This window comes from Salvia splendens, chromosome 4 (genome assembly GCF_004379255.2).
Source record: "Salvia splendens isolate huo1 chromosome 4, SspV2, whole genome shotgun sequence".
Lineage (NCBI taxonomy): Eukaryota > Viridiplantae > Streptophyta > Magnoliopsida > Lamiales > Lamiaceae > Salvia > Salvia splendens.
In genome coordinates, this window is record NC_056035.1 from 40,669,593 (window position 1) to 40,692,937 (window position 23,345).

Below are 23,345 nucleotides of genomic sequence, written 5' to 3' on the forward strand. Positions count from 1 at the left end.
GACTATTTTTATGGGATGAGCTAAAATAGAAAAAAAAAACTACTTTTATGGGGCGGAAGGAGTAGTTTTCAACATTTCTCTTTATATTAAATTTTCTAAAAAATAATTGCAATAAGATATATTTTATTGAATCATTCAACATAATATATTTATGAAATAAAATTAAAATATATAATCTTATAAATACAGACTAGTTTAATAATTCAAAAGTAACTATTTTTTAATTTATTATATTTGTTAAATAATTTAAAAATTACATGCAAAATTCAAAACATACATTACATCATTCGTCCCACAATAAGAGTCACATTTTGTGTGAACACAGATTTTAAGAAATATAAAGTATAGTGGATTGAAAAAATTAGTGGAATATGAGGTCCTTTTTTAACATTATTTTTATAATAAAATGTGATAAATGGGTTAGTGGAATGTGCGACCTACTTACCATTTATGGTAAAAGTGAAACATGACTCTTATTATGGAACGGATCAAAATCGTAAAATGTAACTTTTATTGTGGGAGGAAGGGAGTATCAAATAATTTTCGTCTAGCAAATTTATCAAGTGGGTCTAAGTTGGGTCCAAATTAATAAAATACTTAAGCCAACCCATTTTAGTAGTGGGCCTAAGTTGAACCGGACTCCAACCTACTCGGCTCAAGATAGACTTAGGAATTTTGGAGACGACGTGAGTTTTAATCTGAAATTGGTATAATATAAGGGGAAAAGAAAGAAAAAGTAATTACAGATTTACGGTTTTATTTGTAGAGAATGAAGCCTACTTAATTATAAGAGATAAAAATAATTAAAAGTAAAAATAGACTAATTTTATGAGAGGTTTATACTAAAAAATATATAAGAATAATTTAGGAGACGGAGAGAGTACGTTATATCACATTCATAAATAAACTAAATCATAGTTTGCGGATAGAGTTACCTTTGGTCAAACTCAAATTTGTTTAGATTACCACTATTATTGCACCCCCAATTATATCATTTTTGATTGGTACCTAAAACTTTACCGGTGGTGCACATAGATTTTTCCTAACATTTACCATTAATCAATTGCATTATCAAATATTTTCAAACATGCATATCCGATCCTCCCAATAACTAGGTTGATCATTATCAATTTGTTATTTAAACTACACTTGATTCCATTTCCATCTAATCGGCAGTGTGGCCAATTCTAGTGGGTAATTATTATTCCCATAATTGTCACTATTACATATGTCCATCCACTAAATAATTTCCTAATTAGAAGCTTCCATTTGGTTATGTATTTTTACATGGGAATAAAACTTATTTAATTCTTGATGTGGTCTATTAATTAAGTGCAAAATAATTAGCAACAACAATAGTGGGACTTTTGCTAGGAATAATATAATTTAACTTTTTCATCCGATTAAAATAAAGGATTATTGATTAAGACATATTTAAGCCGCCCAAGAAATTATAATTACCCACAAAATCCAAGCATAACAGAGTTTAGTTCCCTAAATCATTCCACTTTTCCTCGTTGATAGAGTCACAATTATTATTTATAAGAACTATTTCTCACAACTTCAAAGCACTATCTTCTTCTTCTTCTTCTTCTTCTTCACTTCTTCTGCAATTATTTTGGAGTTGGGAAGTTGAAAATGGAGAATTCAGAGGTAGCTGAGAAGGGTGAAAGGCGTAAAGGAGGCCTCATCACCATGCCTTTTATCATAGGTATGTTTCAATTTTTGCTACTTCTACATAAATATACACATATAAATTATACTATGTATATGCTTTGATGTTTTATCACATCTTCAAGTTGAGTCGATGACTTAGTACTTATCATTCTTCTCACATTATGAAGCTAAAAAATTCTTTTTCATCAAATTTTCGTTATTTTGCATGAATCGTCGTATAATCACAAATTTCTGAGTCCGCTCCAATCAAATTTTGTTATCAAAACAAATATATGTATCCGCCCTTGCAGTTCTTGGCCATCGCATTTTTGTTATGACGAGGAAAACTCGTTGTCCTAGTTAGATAATTGTATTATACTCCATATGTTGTGTTTTTCCAAGATGATCAATAATGGTTTCTTATGTACCCCTTGTTGTCTCGAACTCCAGTGTTATTGGACAGATGAGTTATCTACCCTTCTTCACGTTTTGATATGTCATGATGATGGTTGATGAATTTATTGATATGTGCAGCAAATGAAGCATTTGAGAAGATTGCAGCATATGGTCTCATGCCAAACATGATTCTATATTTGGTTGGATCGTATCATTTCAGCGTGGCCGGAGGAACAAACGCTTTGTTTATATGGAACGCCACCTCCAACTTCATGCCGGTGGTCGGAGCTTTTCTCTCCGACTCCTATTTCGGCCGATTCCTCGTGATTTCTGTTGGGACGGTCATTGTTCTCTTGGTCAGCATATTTCTCCCTACACTTTGTTGTTTACCTTTTAATCTTATTTTGTGTGGTCATAAAACAAACAAACAAACAAACAAACCAAAGCTTTTGCCTATGCTAGAAAAATGAATACCAAGTCAGCTACAGCATTTTATTCTTTTGAAAATCGAACACGCACAATATTCCAAACTTGTGATGCCTTTTTATTCTTACAACTTTCTCTTTTTTTTTGTTTTTTTCTCCTTTTCTATATAAACCGTGAAACTTTTTCAGGGTGATTATAGAAGTACTGAACTTCATATCTTTGTTTTCTGTCATATATTTAGATAATTATGTTGCATGCCTTATTTGATCGAGCACTAGCTAGCAGTACTCGAGTTTAGTCTCTGTTAGCGTTATTGATTTTGTTTGAATACTTTTATATTATTATTGATGACATCAATAATTTTATATACTATCAAAAAATTAAAGCTCGATTTGTTATTCTCTTCATTTATTTGAAGTTCTAAAGACAATCGGTATCCAATTTTGATTTTTTTTATAATTTTTTAAATGGATAATATAGACGATAATTCTAAAGTTATCAGAATCAAAATAAATATATAAAAACAAAACAATAACACTAATATTTAGGGGGGTTGCACTAGTGTAATCCTGTCAAAAATTAAAGCAAATCTCAACCCTTGGATCCTTAGATTGGATGGTTGTGATAATAATATACGAGCTACATTATTACACTAAAAGCGTTACATTATTAGTCAAGCTACATTATTAGACTACACAATCTGTATTATTAGACAAATATGTGTTACATTATTAGCCGAGCTACATTATTAGACTACACAATCTACATTATTAGATGACACGTGGCATTAATCTAACGGTTATATCACAAGATCTAATGACTGTGATTTGCTTTGAATTTTGACATAATTTCAGTTATGGATATGAACACTCCCCTATTTACTAAACCATATTATAGATTAACTGGTAATTGGTAACATCCTTAATTATTGTGAATCGATAACCATTTTTAGTCCCTTGATCGTGAAATTTGAATGCATCACCTTGGTTCAAATCTTGCAAGTGGAAATACAATTTTTATTGCGAATACAGTGAGTTTATACGTTTTGACAGTCTTATCACATTATTATGAAAAAAATACTAGTACTAATTTTCAGTTTTATATACCTTACCAAATTGCTAATAATCCATGTAGGGTCTAATAGTACTATGGCTAACCGCCATAATCCACTCGGCCCGGCCTCCCCCATGCGACCTCCGCCTCGGGAACTGCGCGAAGCCGGACGCGGGCCAATACGCCTTCCTCTTCGCGGCCTTCGCCCTCCTATCCCTCGGGGCGGGCGGGGTGAGGCCTTGCTCGCTGGCCTTCGGGGCCGACCAGTACGACGACCCCGGAAACCCCAACAACCAGAAGGTCCTCCTGACCTTCTTCAACTGGTACTACGCCTCGGTCGGGGTCTCCCTCATGGTCGCCCTCACTGTCGTCGTCTACATCCAGAACGAGTTCGGCTGGGTCATCGGGTTCGGGGTCCCCGTCGGCCTCATGCTCTTCGCCTGCGTCATGTTCTTCTTGGGCTCCAGGCTCTATGTCAAGGTCAGGCCCGACAAGAGCCTGTTGACGGGCCTGGCCCAAGTGGTGGCGGCCGCGTGGAGGAAGCGCCGCCACCGCGGTGGGGAGGAGTGTAAGTATTACCACTTGAAGGGGTCGAAGCTTGTTGAGCCGTCGCTAAGGCTCAGGTGAGTTTTGCTAATTAGGTCTAACTTTTGTGAGTAATTATTGTTAATTTTTAGTGGATAAGTGGAGTAATTTAGTGAATCCTCCACTCAAAGTAGCTTGATTAAAGAGATTAAAGGCGATACATATTGTTACCTTTTGATAACACTACTAATTTCTAGTGGAATAATTAAGTGAATCATCCACTTTGGTATCTTGATCAAACAAATTAAAGGATTTACATTTTTATTTCTTTACCTTTTGGGAATCTGATACGAAGTGCTCCGATTAAATTTTAGAGCAATTGCAGCTGCGTGCTCTTATCATCATCTTAAGCACGTACGTACTGGTGTTGCATGTTATTGAGCACTATGTGCTTGCACGCATGCTCGTGTAAGAGCACGTCATTTACTAACTAATTTTTTTAGGATTTAATTATGTACTCCTACTAACTTTTTCATTTAATAGAATTCATAAACAAGAGAAAATAAATATAGATGAATATTATAATTGCTGAATTTCTTAGGGTTGTTGATAGTAGGAACGAGTCTAACTTATAACTAGGAGGGGGGAAAGTAATACTCCTCAAATTTCCTCACATTGTCACACACTTACACATATTATATATTACTCCAGTTATTATAACATTTATTTGTTTTTATCTTTTTACTAGTACTAAATTTACCCTACCTTAAGGATCGCTCTTAAAACTTAAATCAAATTAAAAGGATAGCATTTTTCTTCTATATCTAGATGATGATATTATAGATGGAGAATTTATCTATTTTGTTTGTATCAGTTTCTTTAACAAAGCCTGCGTCATAATCAACTCTGAGAAAGAGGTGAACCCAGACGGCTCGCCATCGGATCCATGGAGGCTCTGCACCGTGATGCAGGTGGAGGTGCTGAAATCACTCATCGACTTGGTCCCGGTGTGGTCGGCCGGGATCATGATCGCAGTGCTCATAAACCAGCACTCCTTCCCTGTGATCCAAGCCTTCACGCTCGACCGAACCCTAGCTGGAAACTTCAAGATTCCCCCGGGCTCGTTCGGCATCTTCGCCGTCATCGCCCTCACTTTGTGGGTCGTCCTCTACGACCGGGCCATCGTCCCTCGTCTCTCCAAATACACGAAAAACCCTCGTGGCATTGGCGTCAGGGCCCGCATTGGGCTTGGTCTCTTCATCTCGTGCCTCGCCACCGCCACTGCTGCCCTGGTCGAGCGGAAGCGGAGGGCCGCAGCCCTCCGCCAGGGACTCCAAAATAACCCTAAAGAACAGGTTAGGTTGAAATTGAATCACACTTCAATGCACTAATATTTCCTACTTAGCAAATTTTTATTGGGCCAGCATCGGCCCAATAAAATGAAACTACATTGGGCACTTACCATTTAGAGTAACTACATTCAAATGAAACTCTATATATCTTCACTTAGCACTATTCCAATCAATTTTATTAAAACGTGTGCTGCACCCAATAATGATTATTTTGGTGGACGAATGGAATATGTCTATTTCTTCATGGCGTGCATGATAATAGTGAAACTCTACATGAGTTTTACAAATACAGCCTCTATTTTTTTTGAGCATGGATAGTGAAATTGTCGATCTTTAATTTGCAGGTGGACATGACCGCAATGTGGCTAGTGCCACAGCATGCATTGACTGGATTGTCGGAGGCCCTTAACGCCATAGGGCAAATCGAGCTCTATTACTCGCAGTTCCCAAAGAGCATGGGGAGCATTGCGGTGGCACTCTTCACGCTAGGCCTGGCCGTGGGGAATTTGGCCGGGAGTGTGATAGTGAGCGTAGTGGATTCCGTTTCTCGAAGAGGCGGCCGTGAAAGCTGGGTTGCGGATAACGTCAACAAAGGGCACTATGACTATTACTATTGGGTCCTCACCATCTTAAGCGTCGTCAATTTGATGTATTTCATCCTCTGCAGCCGATTCTATAAGTGCTTCGAGAAGGAGAAAGTTTGGGATTCAAATGTGATACATGATGATGACGACGAGGCCAAACCCAAAGACGACTTGTCTACATATTTCTCTACTTAGAGATTATTTATGGCCTAAACCTTTTTTATTTTCTACTAGTTACTACTAAGGGTGATTATATAGGGACCAGGGAACAAGTCCTATACAGTATAAGTGGTGACAATATAGGTTAGATTGTGAAATTTCGAATGATATCCTGATCTTTTCCACAGTTTTTTGTGTTCAACGGTATTTCACTAATCATTTTATTATTGTAATAATATTTGTATGAAAAAGGAGAAATTTAAAGAATAACATATACTACTACCGCACTTATAAAATAATCTATCAAGATACTCATTTTTCAATGAAAACATTTCAAAACTGTAATATAATATGAATATTGAATATCTTATAATTAGTCAAACTATATGAATTTTAGAAAAACTAAATAACGATTGGTAAAAGTAAAATAAAATGAGTAATAAATAAAAAAGTTTAATTAAAGAGAACTTTCACATGGGCCCAATTTAATTTGAGTAAAAAATAACTACCTAAGTCAGTACTTTCGGACCTGTGATTAGAATTTAATAAAAGAGAACTTTATCTTTCAATATTTATTTCTTTTTTCTATATATTAGCCATATGCACACAAACTACTTGATGATATTAATATTATAGTGTCGTTTACTTTTTCAAATGATGATAATTAACGGCGGCATGTGATTAATATCGTTTACTTTTTTTGAAACGTTGACTGATGAAAGAATTAACGTGGTCAATTATTATCATAATTTTATTAAAAGTTCATAATAAAAAAAGCAAATTAAGGGGTCGCGTAATTTATATGATAAATGGACATATAAAAATAATTGTAGTTATTAATCTACCATTTAATTTGGTGGATTAATTAAATTTTTGCTTATTTTTTCATCGTATTCTTCAAACGCACAATAATATACTATCTATAATAACTCAACTATTGTCTGCTAAATAGAATGTTAAAAAAACGTACACTAAAAAAAACATCATTTAAGGACATAAAAATCAAAACGCAATTACTTGTGTTGGAAAATTTTAAAAAACAATAATAATTTCAAATGCAAAAGAAAGCGTTCCTAAATTAAGGACAAATTAATTTAATCTTTTGATTTTGTAGGATGCTTCCATTTGAGTCCTTTAATTTTAGTTGAGACTTTAACAATAAAGACATTCAATAAAGACATTTTTTATGCATCGATAGTATATTTATAAGCATAAATTAGCGTCTTTAATTATATTAAAAAAGTTATTAACGTTTTTTTCAGTGGTAACTTGATAATATCACTTACTTTCATATCTAAGTGAATATTCGATAATAACAAAACACGTCATATGAATTGGATTTATTTTTAATATATATTTTTTCATGAGGAACAGTATTTTATATATAAAGACAACTACGATACACTATTAAATACGGTATCTCAATAATGAACCCATATTGGGTTTATTAATAAACTGAATTTATTAATATAGTTTATAAATATACGTGGTAGAAATTTTTTAATTATGTTTTCCCTTGGAAAATTGCAACTAGGAGAGCAAATTCTACCCAAGCCGGCCTGGGTCTACGCATTCAACGTTTTCTTCGATGTGCCAACTATAATTCTATAACTTAATAATAACTCAATTATAGTCTACTAAATAAAATGTTACTCCTCACCCAATAGCGGGAACCGTGGTGACCTTGAGGTCACGGATTTAAGCCCCAACACCCGTTAGATGACTTTCAACCTTAATCTAGAATCTTGGTTGAGCAAGATTAGTCAGATTCTACCAAAGCGAATTCAAATTTGGTCAAACAAAAATAAATAAAATGTTACTATTCTCGCTTTTAAGATATTGCTGAGAAATGGGATAAACCAAAAATAATTTAGGAATATTATTAGTTGGGTAGAGAGAATATTATGCAGGTTGAATCATATACTACAATTTAGTCCTGTGATTAACTACAGTCGAATTATATTATTATTAGCTAGTTTCACTTTATCTTGTGGGAGAGTGTCCACACTCGATAGAAATTTGGGAGTTTATGTAGTAAAGGCTTTTAATAGAGTTTGTGCCGACTTGAGAAGAAAAGAAAATATTGTGCGATTGTAGAAATTTATTATACATTGATATATTACCTCTAAGAGCTATGGTTTTTCTTTGAAATTAGAATTTTCCACGTACCATGGTCGTGATTTTTATTTAAATTTGAAGTTCTTTTTAAATTTAATTCTTGTGTCGATGATTGTTATGCTTCTTATTTATTCTTCTTTTCCTATTCTCCCAACAATAAATCATCTTCAACTACGTTAAATGGTTTGGTAATCATTAATTATTTCAAGCATCTTATTATTGTTCTTTCTATTTCCCCCGAAAATGAATGTGTCATCGGCTCATCGCAACAATATTAAATTCATTATTAGGTACTCCGTACTAAATATATTTTTAGTTTGTTTTTATAGTTAAATGAACATAAATTTAAAGGTCGTGATGCGAAGGACTCGAACCTCGAACCTGAGACATTTGGCCTCGGGCATTATTAATATCTCTACCGATATTTTTCGTTTCTTACTTATAGAATCCGTTGTGTGACATGCGTTAGGTGATTGTTAACTATTTTTTGTTTCTAATTTACTCCCTTCGATCTAAAATAATATGGAGACTGAAAAATCGATATAAGTACAAAGAAAATAGAATAAGTGAACGAATGAATTAAATAATTAATACTAGGAGTAATATAAACTCCGTGATTAGTGAATAATAATATTAAGAAGAAGAAGTGAAGAACGTTACAAATAAATAAATTGGAACGAAGAGGAGAGTATAATTCATTTCTGTTAATTTCCCAGCGGCTTCGTCCACGTGGCTATTTGTAATTAGTAATTAATAAATTGATGGCAAAGCTACGTGGAAAATAAATGATTGGCGTCTGAAACAAGGTGGTTGACTATATCGCAATTCACAGCTGCAGCCAAGCGGACCCCAAACCAATTTCCAAATCGACTTCTGAAAATTTGAGGTCCGCGCCTCTTCAAAAGAGTCAAAATACTATATATACACATACATATTACATGTACGTATACCCGTCCATTCACCTAATTCTCTCAAGTCTCACCACACTCACTCTCTCAAATCAGTAACACAGTAGATAACAATGGCGCCGATCGCAGTAGGTGACGTTATCCCCGATGGTACCCTCGCATACTTCGACGATCAGGATCAGCTCCAGAGCGTCTCCGTCCACACGCTCGCTGCCGGCAAGAAGGTCGTCCTTTTCGCCGTTCCCGGCGCCTTCACTCCCACCTGCAGGTAATCCACACTCAAATCTCTTTTACTTTCCTTTCAATTTTAAATTTTGATTACTATCGAGTCGTGATTTTGAGTGTGCGTTTGCAGCATGAAGCACGTGCCGGGGTTCATTGAGAAGGCGGATGAATTGAAATCCAAGGGCGTCGAAGAAATCTTGTGCGTCAGTGGTATGTCCGATTACTCAATTCTCGCAATTTTGCAGGATATTCAATTCATAGAGTTTATCTAATTTCTGCGATTTCTGCCAAATGTGATTGAACGCTTGATTTTTGGGTGAAACCTTATGAGATCGCTCAATTTCTGTGGTTTAATATAATTTTCGCAATTTCTGCAAAATTGATTAGTGAGTTTATTTGTTGTTTGAGTTCCACGAACATATCTAGCTTAATTGAATTTATAATCGGATCAATCTGTTAAGGTTTTGTACAGATTTAATATTGATAGATGAATACGAGACCAACTTGAATTCCAATTTCCAATTGTTGATTGCATTTGTTCCTGCTATATTGCGAACATTTACAAAATGTGATTGAAAGCTTTTTTTTTTGGTGAAATTAGATCAATGCATATATGTAGTCACATTCATACACAAATTCCTGATATTTTCAATTAGTAGTACTGTTTTCCCCTTAAAATTCTCAGTTGATAATTGCATTCGTTCCTAATCTATCATGAGCATTTACAAATTGTGATCGAACACTTTAACTTTGGGTGAAATTCGATCGATGGTTATGTATAGTTGCATTCACGCACAGATTTATGTTATTTTCAATTAGTAATACTGTTTTCCCCTTAAAATGTTCAATTGTTAATTGCATACGTTCCTAATCTATTATGAGCATTTACAAAATGTGATTGAACGCTTGGTTTTTGGTGAAATTGGATCGATGCATACGATTGTTACATTCATGCAAAAAATTTCTGATCTTCAATAAACTGTGTAGGTTGTTTAGTTTCCCTGCCTATAACTTCCATTGAATTAGACTGTTGAATGTTTATACATTGTTATTTGTATGCAGTGAATGATCCATTTGTGATGAAGGCTTGGGCTAAGACTTACCCCGACAACAAGCATGTCAAGTTCCTGGCCGATGGCTCGAGAACTTACACTAAGGCCCTCGGCGTTGAGCTCGATCTCAGTGACAAGGGGCTCGGCATTCGGTCCAGGAGGTTCGCCCTTTTGGTCGAGGATCTTAAGGTTAAGGCTGCCAATATTGAGTCAGGAGGTGAGTTCACCGTCTCTAGCGCGGATGATATCCTCCAGGCTCTTTAATTTGCTTCTCCCAATTACTTTCTTAAAAATGTAGCGCTCTCAAATTCCTGTCTTGGTATGAAATAAGAGTTGTGTTGTTGCATTTGTTCTCAGTTGTTGAGATCACTTTGCAGCTTGTTGGAGTGTTATTACAGTGTTATCAAATCATCAGCTTAATTCTAACAGTAGATGATTATATATCAGCCTTTCAATCTAATGCTTCTTTTTTTTTCACTTTCTGAACTGGAATATGTCACATGGTCTGTGTTGTTTATCATTGAATAATGTAGGTAACACTTCATAGATTTGAGCACTTATTTAAGGTTATCAGAGCATTAGCATTGTCATGTAAATTTTGAAGAATTTGAATAGGAAAATGATTGTGCTCATTAATATTGATAATTTTAGGCGATAACACAATTAATTTTAGGCGATGACACTATTCAATTAATTCGTCAAAATGCTTGCTAAAATAAAACACAAAATTGAATATTTATCATTCCAAGGTAAAATTAACCGAATTAACTCTTTCATGACTAATCACCTAAAAACCAAATTAACTCTTTCATGACTAATCACCTAAAAAACCAAATTGCTTTCATGTTTATCAAACAAAAACCGCATGCTAAGTCGGAAGTTGTTCCAAAATCAGTATCTTCTTCCCCAGTAGGTCCACTTTGTAGCAGGCTCACCAGATGCGAAGCACAACAACAATGTACCTGCATAACAATACGATATTATAAAAATCGGGTTTGACCATTCGACTATGAATGACAATAATCACGCGGATACTCTTATGATATATAATTGTATGAGATGGCACCTTCGGGGAGTGCAGGCTGTTCGAGTGGAGAACATAGAGACTTGGCCGCACCCATTTCTCCCTTCGTGCGTGTCATAACATCCTTCTCCACCTCCTGAGGCGAGGCAAAACAGTTAACGAATGTTCATCTATTAGTAGTACCTTCCGTTGAAAGTAAAGCAACGTACCTCCTTATTGCACCATGGGGCCAAAATCATCTTCTTCTGGGAAAGTGCTTCTGCAAACTCTTCCCAGGTATTTACAATTTGGATGCAAGCATCTCGTTTTCGCTTGGCAGCATCGAAGAGATTTTGTTGGATGTTATCGAGCATCGCTTAACTTGCTCGACCAAGTCAGCCATGGGAATATCACTTGTAGCTGAATTATCTCGTCGGACAGCAAGGACAGTACTCGTATAAAGACCACTAGCAAACGTGGCATGCTCGCGTCTATATAGTTCCAAAATGTCCAGCACCTAAACCTAAATAATAGGAGTAGAAAACAAGAAGAGATCATTTTCAAGACTTGTCTGATTATTATAGTATAGTAAACAAGAAAAGTTAATTACGTCTGCATCGGCTTCCTCCTTTGTTGCAAAAGCAGTATGTCCTTCACGACTCCTACAAAATTAAGAGAATAGGATTTGTCATATCATGATGTTGTAGTATGTAAGACTTATTACTTGCATAATCTCCCAAATGGACGTTGCCCATGGTCGCAGAATGTAACACCCAGAAATGTTATAGAATTCAATCATTTCTCCTTTAACCACAACCTGCCAAATTATGTCACAAAAACTAAATCACTTGGTGTTCCATATTTGAATTAAATCAGTTGATGTTACATAATACATAATACATACCTCAGAGTACCATTGTTCGAAGTTGGCATCTTTCTTATGAGAGAGCCCTAATCCAGATTCTAAAGGAATCACACAAAATAATTTCAAAAGAAAGCCCTTTTCAGCATATTAACAACAAGGGTGAACTTCAAAAACAGTCCCACTATGGGTTTTATCTCGCTCATAGTCTTTGGACTTTAAAAATATCCCCAGACAACCCTGGACTAAGGATTTATCTCGAAAATGGTCTTTTTTGTCTTTTTTCAGCCGAAAATACCCTTTTGGGGTTAAGGCAATTCGGTCATTTCAAAAATTTAATTTTCAGGATGTCGGCTAATTAATGGGAGTGTGTGATAGATGTTTGACTTTTTATATTTCTCTCTCTCACCTTCTCTCCTCTATCTCTCTTCCCTTCTTCCTCTCTTCCCTCTGCTTCCCTCATATGTCGCACCTAGTCACACTCCACATCAAAGACACAATTTTACCTATCGAAAACACGTTCATACCAATGTATATTACTCACGATATTGCTGATTATATACAGTCCGATATTTAAAATCTCGGGTAGCTTACCAAATGTAGTTATTCTAAATTCATACCTTTTCAATTTCCTCAAATATCAATTGTTTTTTGTGCAATTGAAATATATTAGTTGTCATTTAAGGAAGATGGGTTGTTCAAGAATGTCTGCCTAAATATTTATTGGTAGTAGTGATTCTCTAAATCACTGGTCTAAAGAACATTATAAACGGTATTAGCAATTGATTCAAAATCAATAAAAATGTATAGAATCCCCCCCCCCCAATTTATTGGAGATTGCCTTTATAATTTAGAAATGAAAGAATTCTGGATTTGACCAAGAATGGTGGGCAAAGAAAATCCACGCAAGATTGCAATTAAGGAATAATTAAAAAAACGAGTCAGTAAATTAATTAATAGTAATAAAAAAACAAAAACATGACGCGTGAAATCCATTCCATAAACCAGCCACCTTGTCGCCTGCATTGTTCGTCTTCGTCGTCATTCTTTTAATTCCCATAACTACTATTCAATTCCAAGCTGATCCCTCAAATTTCCATTCAACAATTCCAATCCTCCCATTAAATTAATCGAAGAAGTAAATAAAAGAGGAAAATAAGAATCGCTTGCAACATTCTTCCTCTTCTCCACATTCTTCACACTTTTTACAGAGGGAAGCAGAGGAAGAAGAAGGGAAGAGACATAGAGGAGAGAATGTGAGAGAGAAATATAAAAAGTCACACATCTATGACACACTTCCATTAATGAACTGACACTCTGAAAAGTTAAATTTTTAAAATGACTGAATTGCCCAAACCCCTAAAAGGATATTTTCGGCTGAAAAAAGGCCAAACAGACCATTTTCGAGATAAATCCTTTGGGCACCCACAATGGGGCGCCCGATGGCGCCCATCGTCCTCGGGCGCGGACGATGACACCATTGTGGGTGCCTGCCATCGGGCGCGGCCGAAGCACACGCCCGATAGATCGTCCGCGGCGTATAGCGCGGACGATGGCCTATCGTCCGTGCCATCATCCGCCCCACTATGGGATCGGCGGGCGATGGTCGAGGACGATGCCATGCGTTTTTTATTTTCCTATTTAAACCTCGTTTCTCATTCACTTATGCATACGAACATATCGTCTCTCTCATTTGGCTCATCTCTCACGATTCTACCTCTCTCGCATACGAAAATGAACCCCGGCGACGACACCAATAGTTCTAGTTCCTCGGAATCAAGTAGTTCGACATCTGAAGCCTTAGATGCAGCCGTTGAAGAGGCCATGGCGGCATGCTTTGTGGAAATGCAGCGCGAGCATTTGTGAAAGGGCCGGTGTGCTCCAAACACGGTGTGCAATTGTGAAAGGGCCGGCTCGTTTCTGGTTCAAGGAAGTCATCGCCGATGTCATGTATGCATGCATAATCATGCACAACATGATAGTCGAGAATGAAGGCGGAAGCATCACCGATTGGAACGAAGATGACAGTGCATCTAGTTCGTCCAGCACGGCGACCGAGCCCCCCGCTAGAGGATTACCGCCGGGCTTCAATGAGGTTCTAGTTAGACATGCCTCAATGCGCAACCAACAAGACCATGCTCAGCTCATGAACGACATGGTTGAAGAAGTGTGTGCCCGTAACCACCGTCGCTGAGTTTGCGTATTTTTTTTAATTCGTATTGTAATGTATTAATTTTTATAAATGAAATGAAATTTTTTCATAATTTTTGTAGTTATTTAAATATTAAAAAAATGCATATGGCGCGCCTTAAGGCGCCCCACTGCAGGTTGGGGTAGGAGGATAAAACTGATGACGTGGTGCCCCACTGCTAATGGCCTTAGTCCAGGCACTATGTACGAGATAAACCCATAGTCCAGAGACGGTTTTTTAAGTTCACTCTAACAACAAATATGAATTCACAATACTCACCCGCGCCCATGATGAAAATGGTTTGGTCTTTCAATCCCTTGACCTACGCCAAATTTTTACTTTAGAGTGAAAACAAAGGAATACTTTTTTCTACTTACAAATAGGATTCTACTACTATACTCCCTCGGTCTAAAAAAATAGTCTAAAAGATATGAAGAAAAAGTGAAAAAAAAACAGCTCAGAAGATACAAGGTCGCTACGGCTGAGGCAGAATTGACAAGTTCAAAAACAGCGCCCGGCTTTCAATTGTATGTGCGTCCCTTTTATAAGGGTTTATATCCATATTTGTGTGTATTATCACTTTATTTAAGTAAATAAATCTCAATCTTTTTAAAACTATCTTTATTATATTTAAATTTTTTAAGGTTTGAATACCATATATTTTCATTTTGTTTTTCTAAACACAATTCAGGCAAAATATTCCTTTTCGAGAGCATAACCTGTAATAGAACCTATCTAATCATATGATTAATTAAGATAAAGTTAAGATTAATTAAGATAGCATTGTAAACAAAGATTTTCCTCGGTTTCATGTCTCCCTGACTTCTTCGACCTATATTTCTAGAACATACTAAAAGAAGAAAGTCCCATGATTCAGCTCTTTGTACAAAGCATCCCGAAAATAGCATTTTTTTTCTTGATGGACCTTTGTTAATTCTCTTACTCTTCAATTTCCAAAGGAAATTATCCTCAAAATTATTTCAGGCCTGAAAATAAATAAGTAGTTAGGAAAAAACATTGTGAATTAATTATGCCAGTGTTAAACAACATAATATGAAATTAAATTATTATATGTAACTGTAAAATAATTTATATGGAGTAGTATTTTCTTGTGATATATTATTTCCTTGTGAAATACATATTTCCTAATTATGTGATTAAATTATTTCATCATGGGAAATTAATTTTTTGTGAGATATGTTTCATAATATGATTATAATATATTTTCTTGTGAGATACTATATTTTCTTCTGAGATGATGAATTAGGATTTATTGTGCTTATTCATGATCAATGTTGGTTTTATACTTAGTTAGACCGATGACGAAAATTAACCTAGACTTTGGCCCAATTTTGTTTTTTTTTCCTCGGATTAAGCCTACTTAAATAATTGTAATCTCATCTCATTGGTTACATAATTATTACTAATATATACTGTGTATATAAAGAAAATAATGATATTTTTCTTTTTAAAGTACTCATAAATAAAAAATATTGCTGTTTTATTTTGTTGAACCTTTCTACAAATTATTTTCTACCGAGCCTCACTTCATATTATCAATTATTGATAAGACAATCCAGTCGTTGTATATTGTCACGCTGATTGTTGTTTTTTCTAAATATATTTGGCCTAATTGTTGCTAATTAGTGTGTGCCAAACTTCTATTTTTTTTTAATAATTGGTGATTTAGCAAAACTTTAAATAAATTTTTAAATTTGTTTACACTAATAAAACAATAGAGAAAGATGGTTTGATAGTTAATTTAACCAAATTTATAACTCTGCGTTGATTTTTAAATTATTGAGAATAATAACATGAATTTTACTTTCATTTAATATTTTATAACACATTTTCCTAAGAGCATCTCCAATGGCGGCGAGCGGGCCGGCTAGCCGATTTCCGGCGCTCGCCGGTCCGCTCGCCGAACCATTGGAACCGGCGAGCGCCATTTCGGCAAAAAAATCGGCGAGCTCTGGCCGATTCGCGAGAGCTCGCCGATGCGCTCGCCGGTCTGCTCGCCGCCATTGCAGGCTCAGGACCGACGAGCAATCGGCGAGCGAATTTAATGTTTTTTTATTAATTTTCGAAACACTATATATACGCGATTTGCATGTCATTTTTATTCGCACCACTTGTTTTAACGAATACTCTCTTTATCTTAATTTTTGTACAAGATCAACAACGGGAAATGAGCAACGTTGGTGGTAGTAGTGGTGGGGATGATGAGGAGTACGATCGTCGAATGAACGAAACGTTAGACGCCTATACGAACCGTGAGATTGATCGGCTGCTGCAGAGGGCATTGCAGCCGGCGTTACCTCGACCTCGACCACGACCAGTTGTCCACCGAACAGTGATTGAACGTGATCACGTAGCTGCACATCAGCGTCTATACGCAGACTACTTCGCACAGGAGCCGCGGTTCAACGACAACCATTTCAGACGCCGTCTTAGGATGAGCAGAGCCCTGTTTATGCGTATTGTTAACGCCTTGGAGCAACGATATCTGTATTTCCGCTTCAGGCACGATGCGGCTGGCATACCCGGCCACACACCTATTCAAAAGTGCACTGCGGTAATCAGGCAGTTGGCCTACGGAGGCGCGGGAGACATGTGGGACGAGTACCTCCACATCGGTGAGCCGACTGCCCTTGAATGTATGAAGTATTTCTGTCAGGGCGTGATTGAAATTTTCCGTGATCAGTACCTTCGAAGCCCTACTGGCGAAGACTGCCAGTATCTGATGCAGATGCACGGGGAGAAGCATGGGTTCCCGGGTATGTTAGGCAGCATAGATTGTATGCATTGGGAGTGGAAGAACTGTCCCGCTGCCTGGAAGGGGTTCTACACAACCGGCTACAAGGGAAAGAATCCCACAATGATCCTGGAGGCCGTTGCTGACTACCGGCTATGGATTTGGCATGCGTATTTTGGGATAGTCGGGTCGAACAACGACCTCAACGTCCTCAACTCGTCGCCCCTTTTCAACTAGCAGTGCCAGGGCGTCGGTCCGGCCATCAGTTTTGTCGCCAACGGGACCCAGCATGATATGGGCTACTACTTGGCGGATGGGATATACCCTAGAAGGTCCGTCTTTGTGAAGACGATCAGATGCGCATCGGATGAGAGGAAGGCCTACTTTACGGAACGCCAGGAGTCGGCGCGCAAGGACGTGGAGCGCGCATTTGGTGTGCTCCAGTCTCGATGGGCTGCAATTAGGGGTCCAACGCGTTTGTGGCATATTGACTGCATTGCTGATATAATGTACGCATGTATTATCATGCACAACATGATTGTCGAAGATGAAGGTGTACGACTGACTAGTTGGGCCAACGACGATAATGAAGCCGGTCCAAGCTATGGCATAGCCGCCCCCAACGTACGAAATGGGGTCCCGCACGATGAAGCCGACCTCCTCCAAGCACATGCCGACATGCGCCAAACGGATGCTCATATTCGACTCCAAAAGGATTTAATTGAAGAGTTGTGGGCGCGGAGGATTGCACGGCGTTAGTTTTTTTTAATTATGTAATTTTTTTAAATGTACTTTTTTTAAATTTTAAATAAAATAATTGGATTTTCCCGTATCTGTGTCGTAAATTTAATTCCGTATTTTGTGTGATTGTCAATTATTTGTTTTATATAATTAGGGGTGATGTGGTCAGGCTATTGCTGGGATATTTGCTTGTCCTGATGATGTGTCAGGAGGATTTTTAGTGCTAATGATTTGGCAGGAGGAGTTTGTGGCTGGGCCGCTTGGAGATGCCTAAGTACCAACTTTGTTAAGATGGAGAGAGTTGAAAAAATAAAACAAAAACAAAAACAAAAACAGGATGATAAAAAAAAAGTTTGAAGATAAGGATTTTAAGCCTCACCTTTCGATTCCAGTTTCCATCTTCACAGCATCATAACAACAGTGTGGAGCCACCGGTATTGCCTTCAGTTCTGTTTCGAGGGCTTAATTCACGAAAGCCTTTTTGCATATGGGTAATTCCTCTTGCCATCACTCACTATGCCGTCCATTGTCGTTTCACTTCATTGTTTATTGGTTCCTGGTTCTATGATTATCATTGCTTAGAGACAATTTTCGCTTTTTCAAGCTCGAACTACTGCATATGAGTTCCAGATTTTGGGGACCTTTATTCTTATCTGTTTTCATCAACATGAATTTTCAATGTGTTGGTCATTGTGAGTTATGCTACTTTTAATTTGTGTTTTTGTTTGAATTCTTTGAGTTTAGTGGAAGGATTATTGTGTTTAGGGTTTATTTTGATAGGAAAAGAGGGGAAATGGTTGGTGGTGGAGCTACTCAATGTTGAGTGTATAGAATAACGATGTTCTAACATCTATTTGTCTCTCAAATCAATATCATGTTTGAATGCAGAAATTAGAGGCTTTCCTTCTGAATGTGTATGATTGCTTCGGGATTATTGTGTTTAGGGTTTATTAAGATAGGAAAAGAGGGGAAATGGTTTTAGGTGGAGCTACTCAATGTTGAGTATATAGAGTAACGATGTTCTAACTTCTATTTGTCTCTCAAATCAATATAATGTTTGAATGCAGAAATTAGAGGCTTTCCTTCTGAATGTGTATGATTGCTTCGAGATTATTGTGTTTAGGGTTTATTAAGATAGGAAAAGAGGGGAAATGATTGCAGGTGGTGAAGCCACTCAATGTTGAACACACAGTAGCAATATTCTAGTTTCTCAAAGCTATTGCAGGTTCGAATATAGAAAGTAGAGGCTTTCCTTATGCTAATACACATCTTTGCATATGAATGTTACTTGCTATTGATATGTGTGTATCTGATTGCATCTGGATTGATATCTGTGCTGGTGATTCATCTGTCTGCCGATTTTTAATCAACGGTCGAGATAGTGTATCGGTCTTTTATGCTCTACTTCTGGTGTGCCAGGTGATGAATTTGGAGAATGAGTGTTTTTACAGGTGATCACTCCCTCGTGCACTGCAAAATGGCTTCTTTAACGCCGAGCTCCACAAACATTTCACTCACTCAAGCTGTTGCTTTCACAACAAAGAAAAGCAACATCTTGTCTAGACGCACCATCTTGCGGAATGTCAACAAACACGCGTTGCCTCTCTCAACATCGATCAGATTGTTTCCCCAGTTTCATATTGGGTGTGTTCTTAAGCCCAAGCAGAAGACTTTCGCGGTATATGCTTCTGGTACAGATGTTGCTGTGGAGGAAGCAGATGTGTCTTCAGAAACTACTGGGGAGTCATCTGTTGTACCTGAACCGAGTCCTGTTAAGTCTCAACGTTCGAGACCTGCTAGAAAGAGTGAAATGCCGCCTGTGAAATATGAGGAGCTTATTGTAGGAGCAACTTTTCCTGGAAAAGTTAGATCAATCCAGCCATTTGGTGCTTTCGTTGATTTTGGCGCTTTTACTGATGGGCTCATTCATGTCTCTCAATTAAGTGATAGCTATGTGAAGGATGTCGCTAGCGTAGTTTCTGTTGGGCAAGAGGTGACAGTGAGATTAGTAGAGGCGAACTTGGAAACAGGCCGAATATCCTTGAGCATGCGTGCAGATGACTCCAGCAGGGCTCAACAGCAAAGAGAATCTCCAGGTGGCAGCGATAAATCCAGACCTCCCAGACGGACTGGCCAAAATTCCGATCAGAGAAGAGAAGATCCAAAGAAGTTCTCAAAGTTTGTCAAAGGCCAAGATCTGGAGGGAACCGTAAAAAATCTAACTAGATCTGGTGCTTTTATTTCTCTTCCTGAGGGTGAGGAAGGATTTCTTCCTCAGTCTGAGGAAAACGACGGGGGGTTTGGGACCATTATGGGTGTCACTTCGTTGGAAATAGGGCAAGAAGTCAGTGTCCGGGTTTTGCGTCTTTCTAGGGGGAAGGTAACATTAACCATGAAAAAGGATGAAGATGTTAAGGAGGTGGATTCTAAGCTCCATGGTACGATGCATACAGCGACTAACCCTTTTGTCCTAGCTTTCCGTAGCAATGAAGCCATTGCTTCCTTTTTAGACAAAAGGGAAAGTGAGAAGCAGCAAGTTGAGGAAGCAGAAGAAATTGCAAAGGGTACAGATGATGTTACTGACAAAGAAATGCCAAACACAGCTGATGATATAAAAGCAGAAGTTGAAGAGAAAAGTGAAGAAACAGACAGCTCCTCCACCACAGAAGATAATGAAGTTACAGCAGCCATCGATCCTGAGGAAGCTGAGGAAATTGCGAAGGATGCAGATGATGGAAGTTCACATACTGAAGACCAAGTAACGGACGAGCTTTCTCAAACTGGAACTAAAGAGGACAACGATGGTGAGGTATCTGGAGAAGAATCTGTTATTTCTTCCCAGATTATTGAAGAAGCTAAAGAGAGTATGGTTGATGATGTAACTATTGAAGATGAGGTAGCTGATACGGAACAGCAATTATCCGGTGAATTAACTCATCAGACTACACCTGATGTTACCGACGAAGAAACACCAAACGCAGCTGATGATATAAAAGCAGAAGTCGAAGAGAAAAGTGAAGAAACAGACAGCTCTTCTGTCACACAAGATAATGAAGTTACTGCTGCCATCGATTCTGTGGGAAGTGACGGCTCAAGTGTGGAAACTGAGTCCGGGGAACTTGAAGCCAAACCTGCAGGTATGTAGTCAACTCCTTACATACTTTGGATCAATGGACTGGAAATGTTTTCCATCTCAATGCTAAGTTTAAATTGTTATTTTTTTCGTGCAGAAAGTCCTGTCTCCATCAGTGACAATCTTGGAGCCGATATAGCTGTGAACGGTGTAGAAAACCAAACTTCTGGTGATTCTCAGCCAAATGGAGATCCTTCAAGTTCAAGTGAACAGAGTAGTAATGATTCTCCTAAAGAAGCCGCAGTAAAAGGTAAGGTTTTCTTCCTTTTTTAAGTTATTCTTGTATATATAACATGTCGCCAAATCATTCTTCTTGTATATCATGGTCGTCTTTCAGTGAATTTCTTGCTAGTTCGATCTAATAATTTATCTTCTTATGCTGCAATGCAGCTGCTGTACCACCAGCTCTGGTGAAGCAGTTGCGGGAGGAAACAGGCGCAGGAATGATGGACTGCAAAAGAGCTCTTTCCGAGGCCGGAGGAGACATTGAAAAGGCCTACGAGTACCTCCGCAAGAAAGGTTTAGCTAGTGCTGATAAGAAATCCAGTAGGGCCACGGCTGAGGGAAGAATCGGTTCATACATCCACGATAGCAGGATCGGTGTCCTGATAGAGGTGAACTGTGAGACGGATTTTGTTGCTCGAGGCGACATTTTCAAAGAACTAGTTGAGGACTTGGCCATGCAAGTCGCTGCATGCCCTCAAGTACAGTATCTTAGCCCCGAAGATGTGTCACAAGAGTTTGTTGATAAGGAGAAAGAGATAGAAATGCAGAAGGATGATCTGCTGTCGAAGCCAGAGCAGATTAGGTCCAAGATAGTCGAGGGGCGAATAAAGAAGAGGTTGGAAGAGCTTGCGTTACTGGAGCAGCCGTTTATTAAGGATGACAAGGTAGTGGTGAAGGACTGGGTTAAGCAGACCATCGCAACGATCGGAGAGAATATAAAAGTCAAGAGGTTCATCCGCTACAACCTCGGAGAAGGTTTAGAAAAGAGAAGCCAAGACTTTGCTGCAGAGGTTGCTGCCCAGACTGCAGCTAAACCAGTTTCAACTTCTACAAACCCGGAGCCTGCTGCTGCTGAGACGAAAGAAACTGTACAGGAGTAAGTATATGTTCTTGCTGCATATATATCGATAGTCTTGATAAAATTGTTAGGTATTCATGTCATCATCTAATCTTTCAAAATATACGGGTTTGAAATCCACGACTACTTGGTTCAATTCCAAATGATCTTGCTGTGTTTTTTTAGGCCTCCGAAGGCTGCAGTTTCAGCCGCGCTGGTTAAACAATTACGTGAGGAAACTGGAGCTGGAATGATGGACTGCAAGAAAGCTCTCTCAGAAACAGGGGGAGACCTTGAGAAGGCGCACGAGTACCTGAGGAAGAAGGGGCTTGCAGCAGCCGACAAAAAGTCAAGCCGGATTGCTGCTGAAGGCAGAATCGGATCCTACATTCACGACTCCCGCATTGGAGTTCTGATTGAAGTGAACTGTGAAACCGACTTTGTGGGCAGGAGTGAAAACTTCAAAGAATTGGTCGAAGATTTGGCGATGGAAGTTGCAGCCTGCCCACAGGTGCAGTACGTGTCAGTCGAGGACGTCCCAGAAAGCATTGTCGCCAAAGAGAAGGAGCTGGAGATGCAGAGAGAAGATCTTCAGTCCAAACCCGAGAGCATACGAGAGAAGATTGTCGATGGAAGGATCGCGAAGAGGCTTGGAGAGCTGGCTCTTCTCGAGCAGGCCTACATCAAGAATGACACGATGCTCGTGAAGGACTTGGTGAAGCAAACCGTTGCTACGCTTGGGGAGAACATCAAAGTCAGGAGGTTTGCCCGTTTCACTCTTGGGGAGACGCGTGATGCAGTAGTCGAAGAGTAAGCGTGAGATGCAGGGGAAAAACGGCACCGGATTAACAGAGAGTGGTTGAGTTCTCTCAGTAGAGCTAACTATGCAGGTATAGTCGATTCTTTTTGTTGGAACATAAAGCCAGCTAAAATGTCTGAATTTGAGAGGGAGAAGGGATTTTGCCTTGAATTTTCGTTGTGAAAGTAGAAATTTTTTGTAGATAATTTATTTGAAGAAATACATATCATGCCATTGTTTAATGTTCAGTAACACTTATCATAAGCGGAAAGGGAAATGATTTTCTGGACTGGAACATAAGAGAGAGCCACAGCATAAAAACTCACAACCAAGATAGGCCGGGC

At 38.2% G+C, this 23,345-nt stretch overlaps 3 protein-coding genes across 3 annotated transcripts; all 3 read left to right on the top strand.

Moving 5' to 3' along the window:
• Positions 1-1,486: 1,486 nt before the first annotated feature.
• Positions 1,487-6,338, top strand: LOC121798076 (protein NRT1/ PTR FAMILY 1.2-like). The gene is made up of 5 exons (XM_042196905.1): positions 1,487-1,711; positions 2,191-2,408; positions 3,613-4,154; positions 4,931-5,411; positions 5,753-6,338. The coding sequence occupies exons 1-5, from the start codon at positions 1,639-1,641 to the stop codon at positions 6,185-6,187; spliced, it is 1,749 nt and encodes a 582-aa protein (XP_042052839.1). The 5' UTR covers positions 1,487-1,638; the 3' UTR covers positions 6,188-6,338.
• A 2,880-nt stretch (positions 6,339-9,218) lies between these two features.
• On the top strand, positions 9,219-10,914 carry LOC121801648 (peroxiredoxin-2-like). The gene is made up of 3 exons (XM_042201186.1): positions 9,219-9,445; positions 9,533-9,612; positions 10,465-10,914. Exons 1-3 carry the CDS (start codon positions 9,291-9,293, stop codon positions 10,716-10,718), a joined length of 489 nt encoding a protein of 162 aa, XP_042057120.1. The 5' UTR covers positions 9,219-9,290; the 3' UTR covers positions 10,719-10,914.
• Positions 10,915-18,341: 7,427 nt separating this feature from the next.
• Positions 18,342-23,243, top strand: LOC121800101 (polyprotein of EF-Ts, chloroplastic-like). The gene is made up of 5 exons (XM_042199666.1): positions 18,342-18,497; positions 19,426-21,143; positions 21,237-21,389; positions 21,530-22,241; positions 22,389-23,243. The coding sequence occupies exons 2-5, from the start codon at positions 19,442-19,444 to the stop codon at positions 23,014-23,016; spliced, it is 3,195 nt and encodes a 1,064-aa protein (XP_042055600.1). The 5' UTR covers positions 18,342-18,497; positions 19,426-19,441; the 3' UTR covers positions 23,017-23,243.
• Positions 23,244-23,345: the final 102 nt, after the last annotated feature.

Coding starts and splice junctions, on each gene's coding strand:
- LOC121798076 (XM_042196905.1), top strand. CDS start 1,639: ATGGAGAATTCAGAGGTAGCTGAGAAGGGTGAAAGGCGTAAAGGAGGC. Junction 2,409..3,612: donor GGACGGTCATTGTTCTCTTG/GTCAGCATATTT, acceptor TAATCCATGTAG/GGTCTAATAGTACTATGGCT. Junction 4,155..4,930: donor GAGCCGTCGCTAAGGCTCAG/GTGAGTTTTGCT, acceptor TGTTTGTATCAG/TTTCTTTAACAAAGCCTGCG.
- LOC121801648 (XM_042201186.1), top strand. CDS start 9,291: ATGGCGCCGATCGCAGTAGGTGACGTTATCCCCGATGGTACCCTCGCA. Junction 9,446..9,532: donor GCCTTCACTCCCACCTGCAG/GTAATCCACACT, acceptor GTGCGTTTGCAG/CATGAAGCACGTGCCGGGGT. Junction 9,613..10,464: donor AGAAATCTTGTGCGTCAGTG/GTATGTCCGATT, acceptor ATTTGTATGCAG/TGAATGATCCATTTGTGATG.
- LOC121800101 (XM_042199666.1), top strand. CDS start 19,442: ATGAGTGTTTTTACAGGTGATCACTCCCTCGTGCACTGCAAAATGGCT. Junction 21,144..21,236: donor ACTTGAAGCCAAACCTGCAG/GTATGTAGTCAA, acceptor TTTTTCGTGCAG/AAAGTCCTGTCTCCATCAGT. Junction 22,242..22,388: donor ACGAAAGAAACTGTACAGGA/GTAAGTATATGT, acceptor GTGTTTTTTTAG/GCCTCCGAAGGCTGCAGTTT.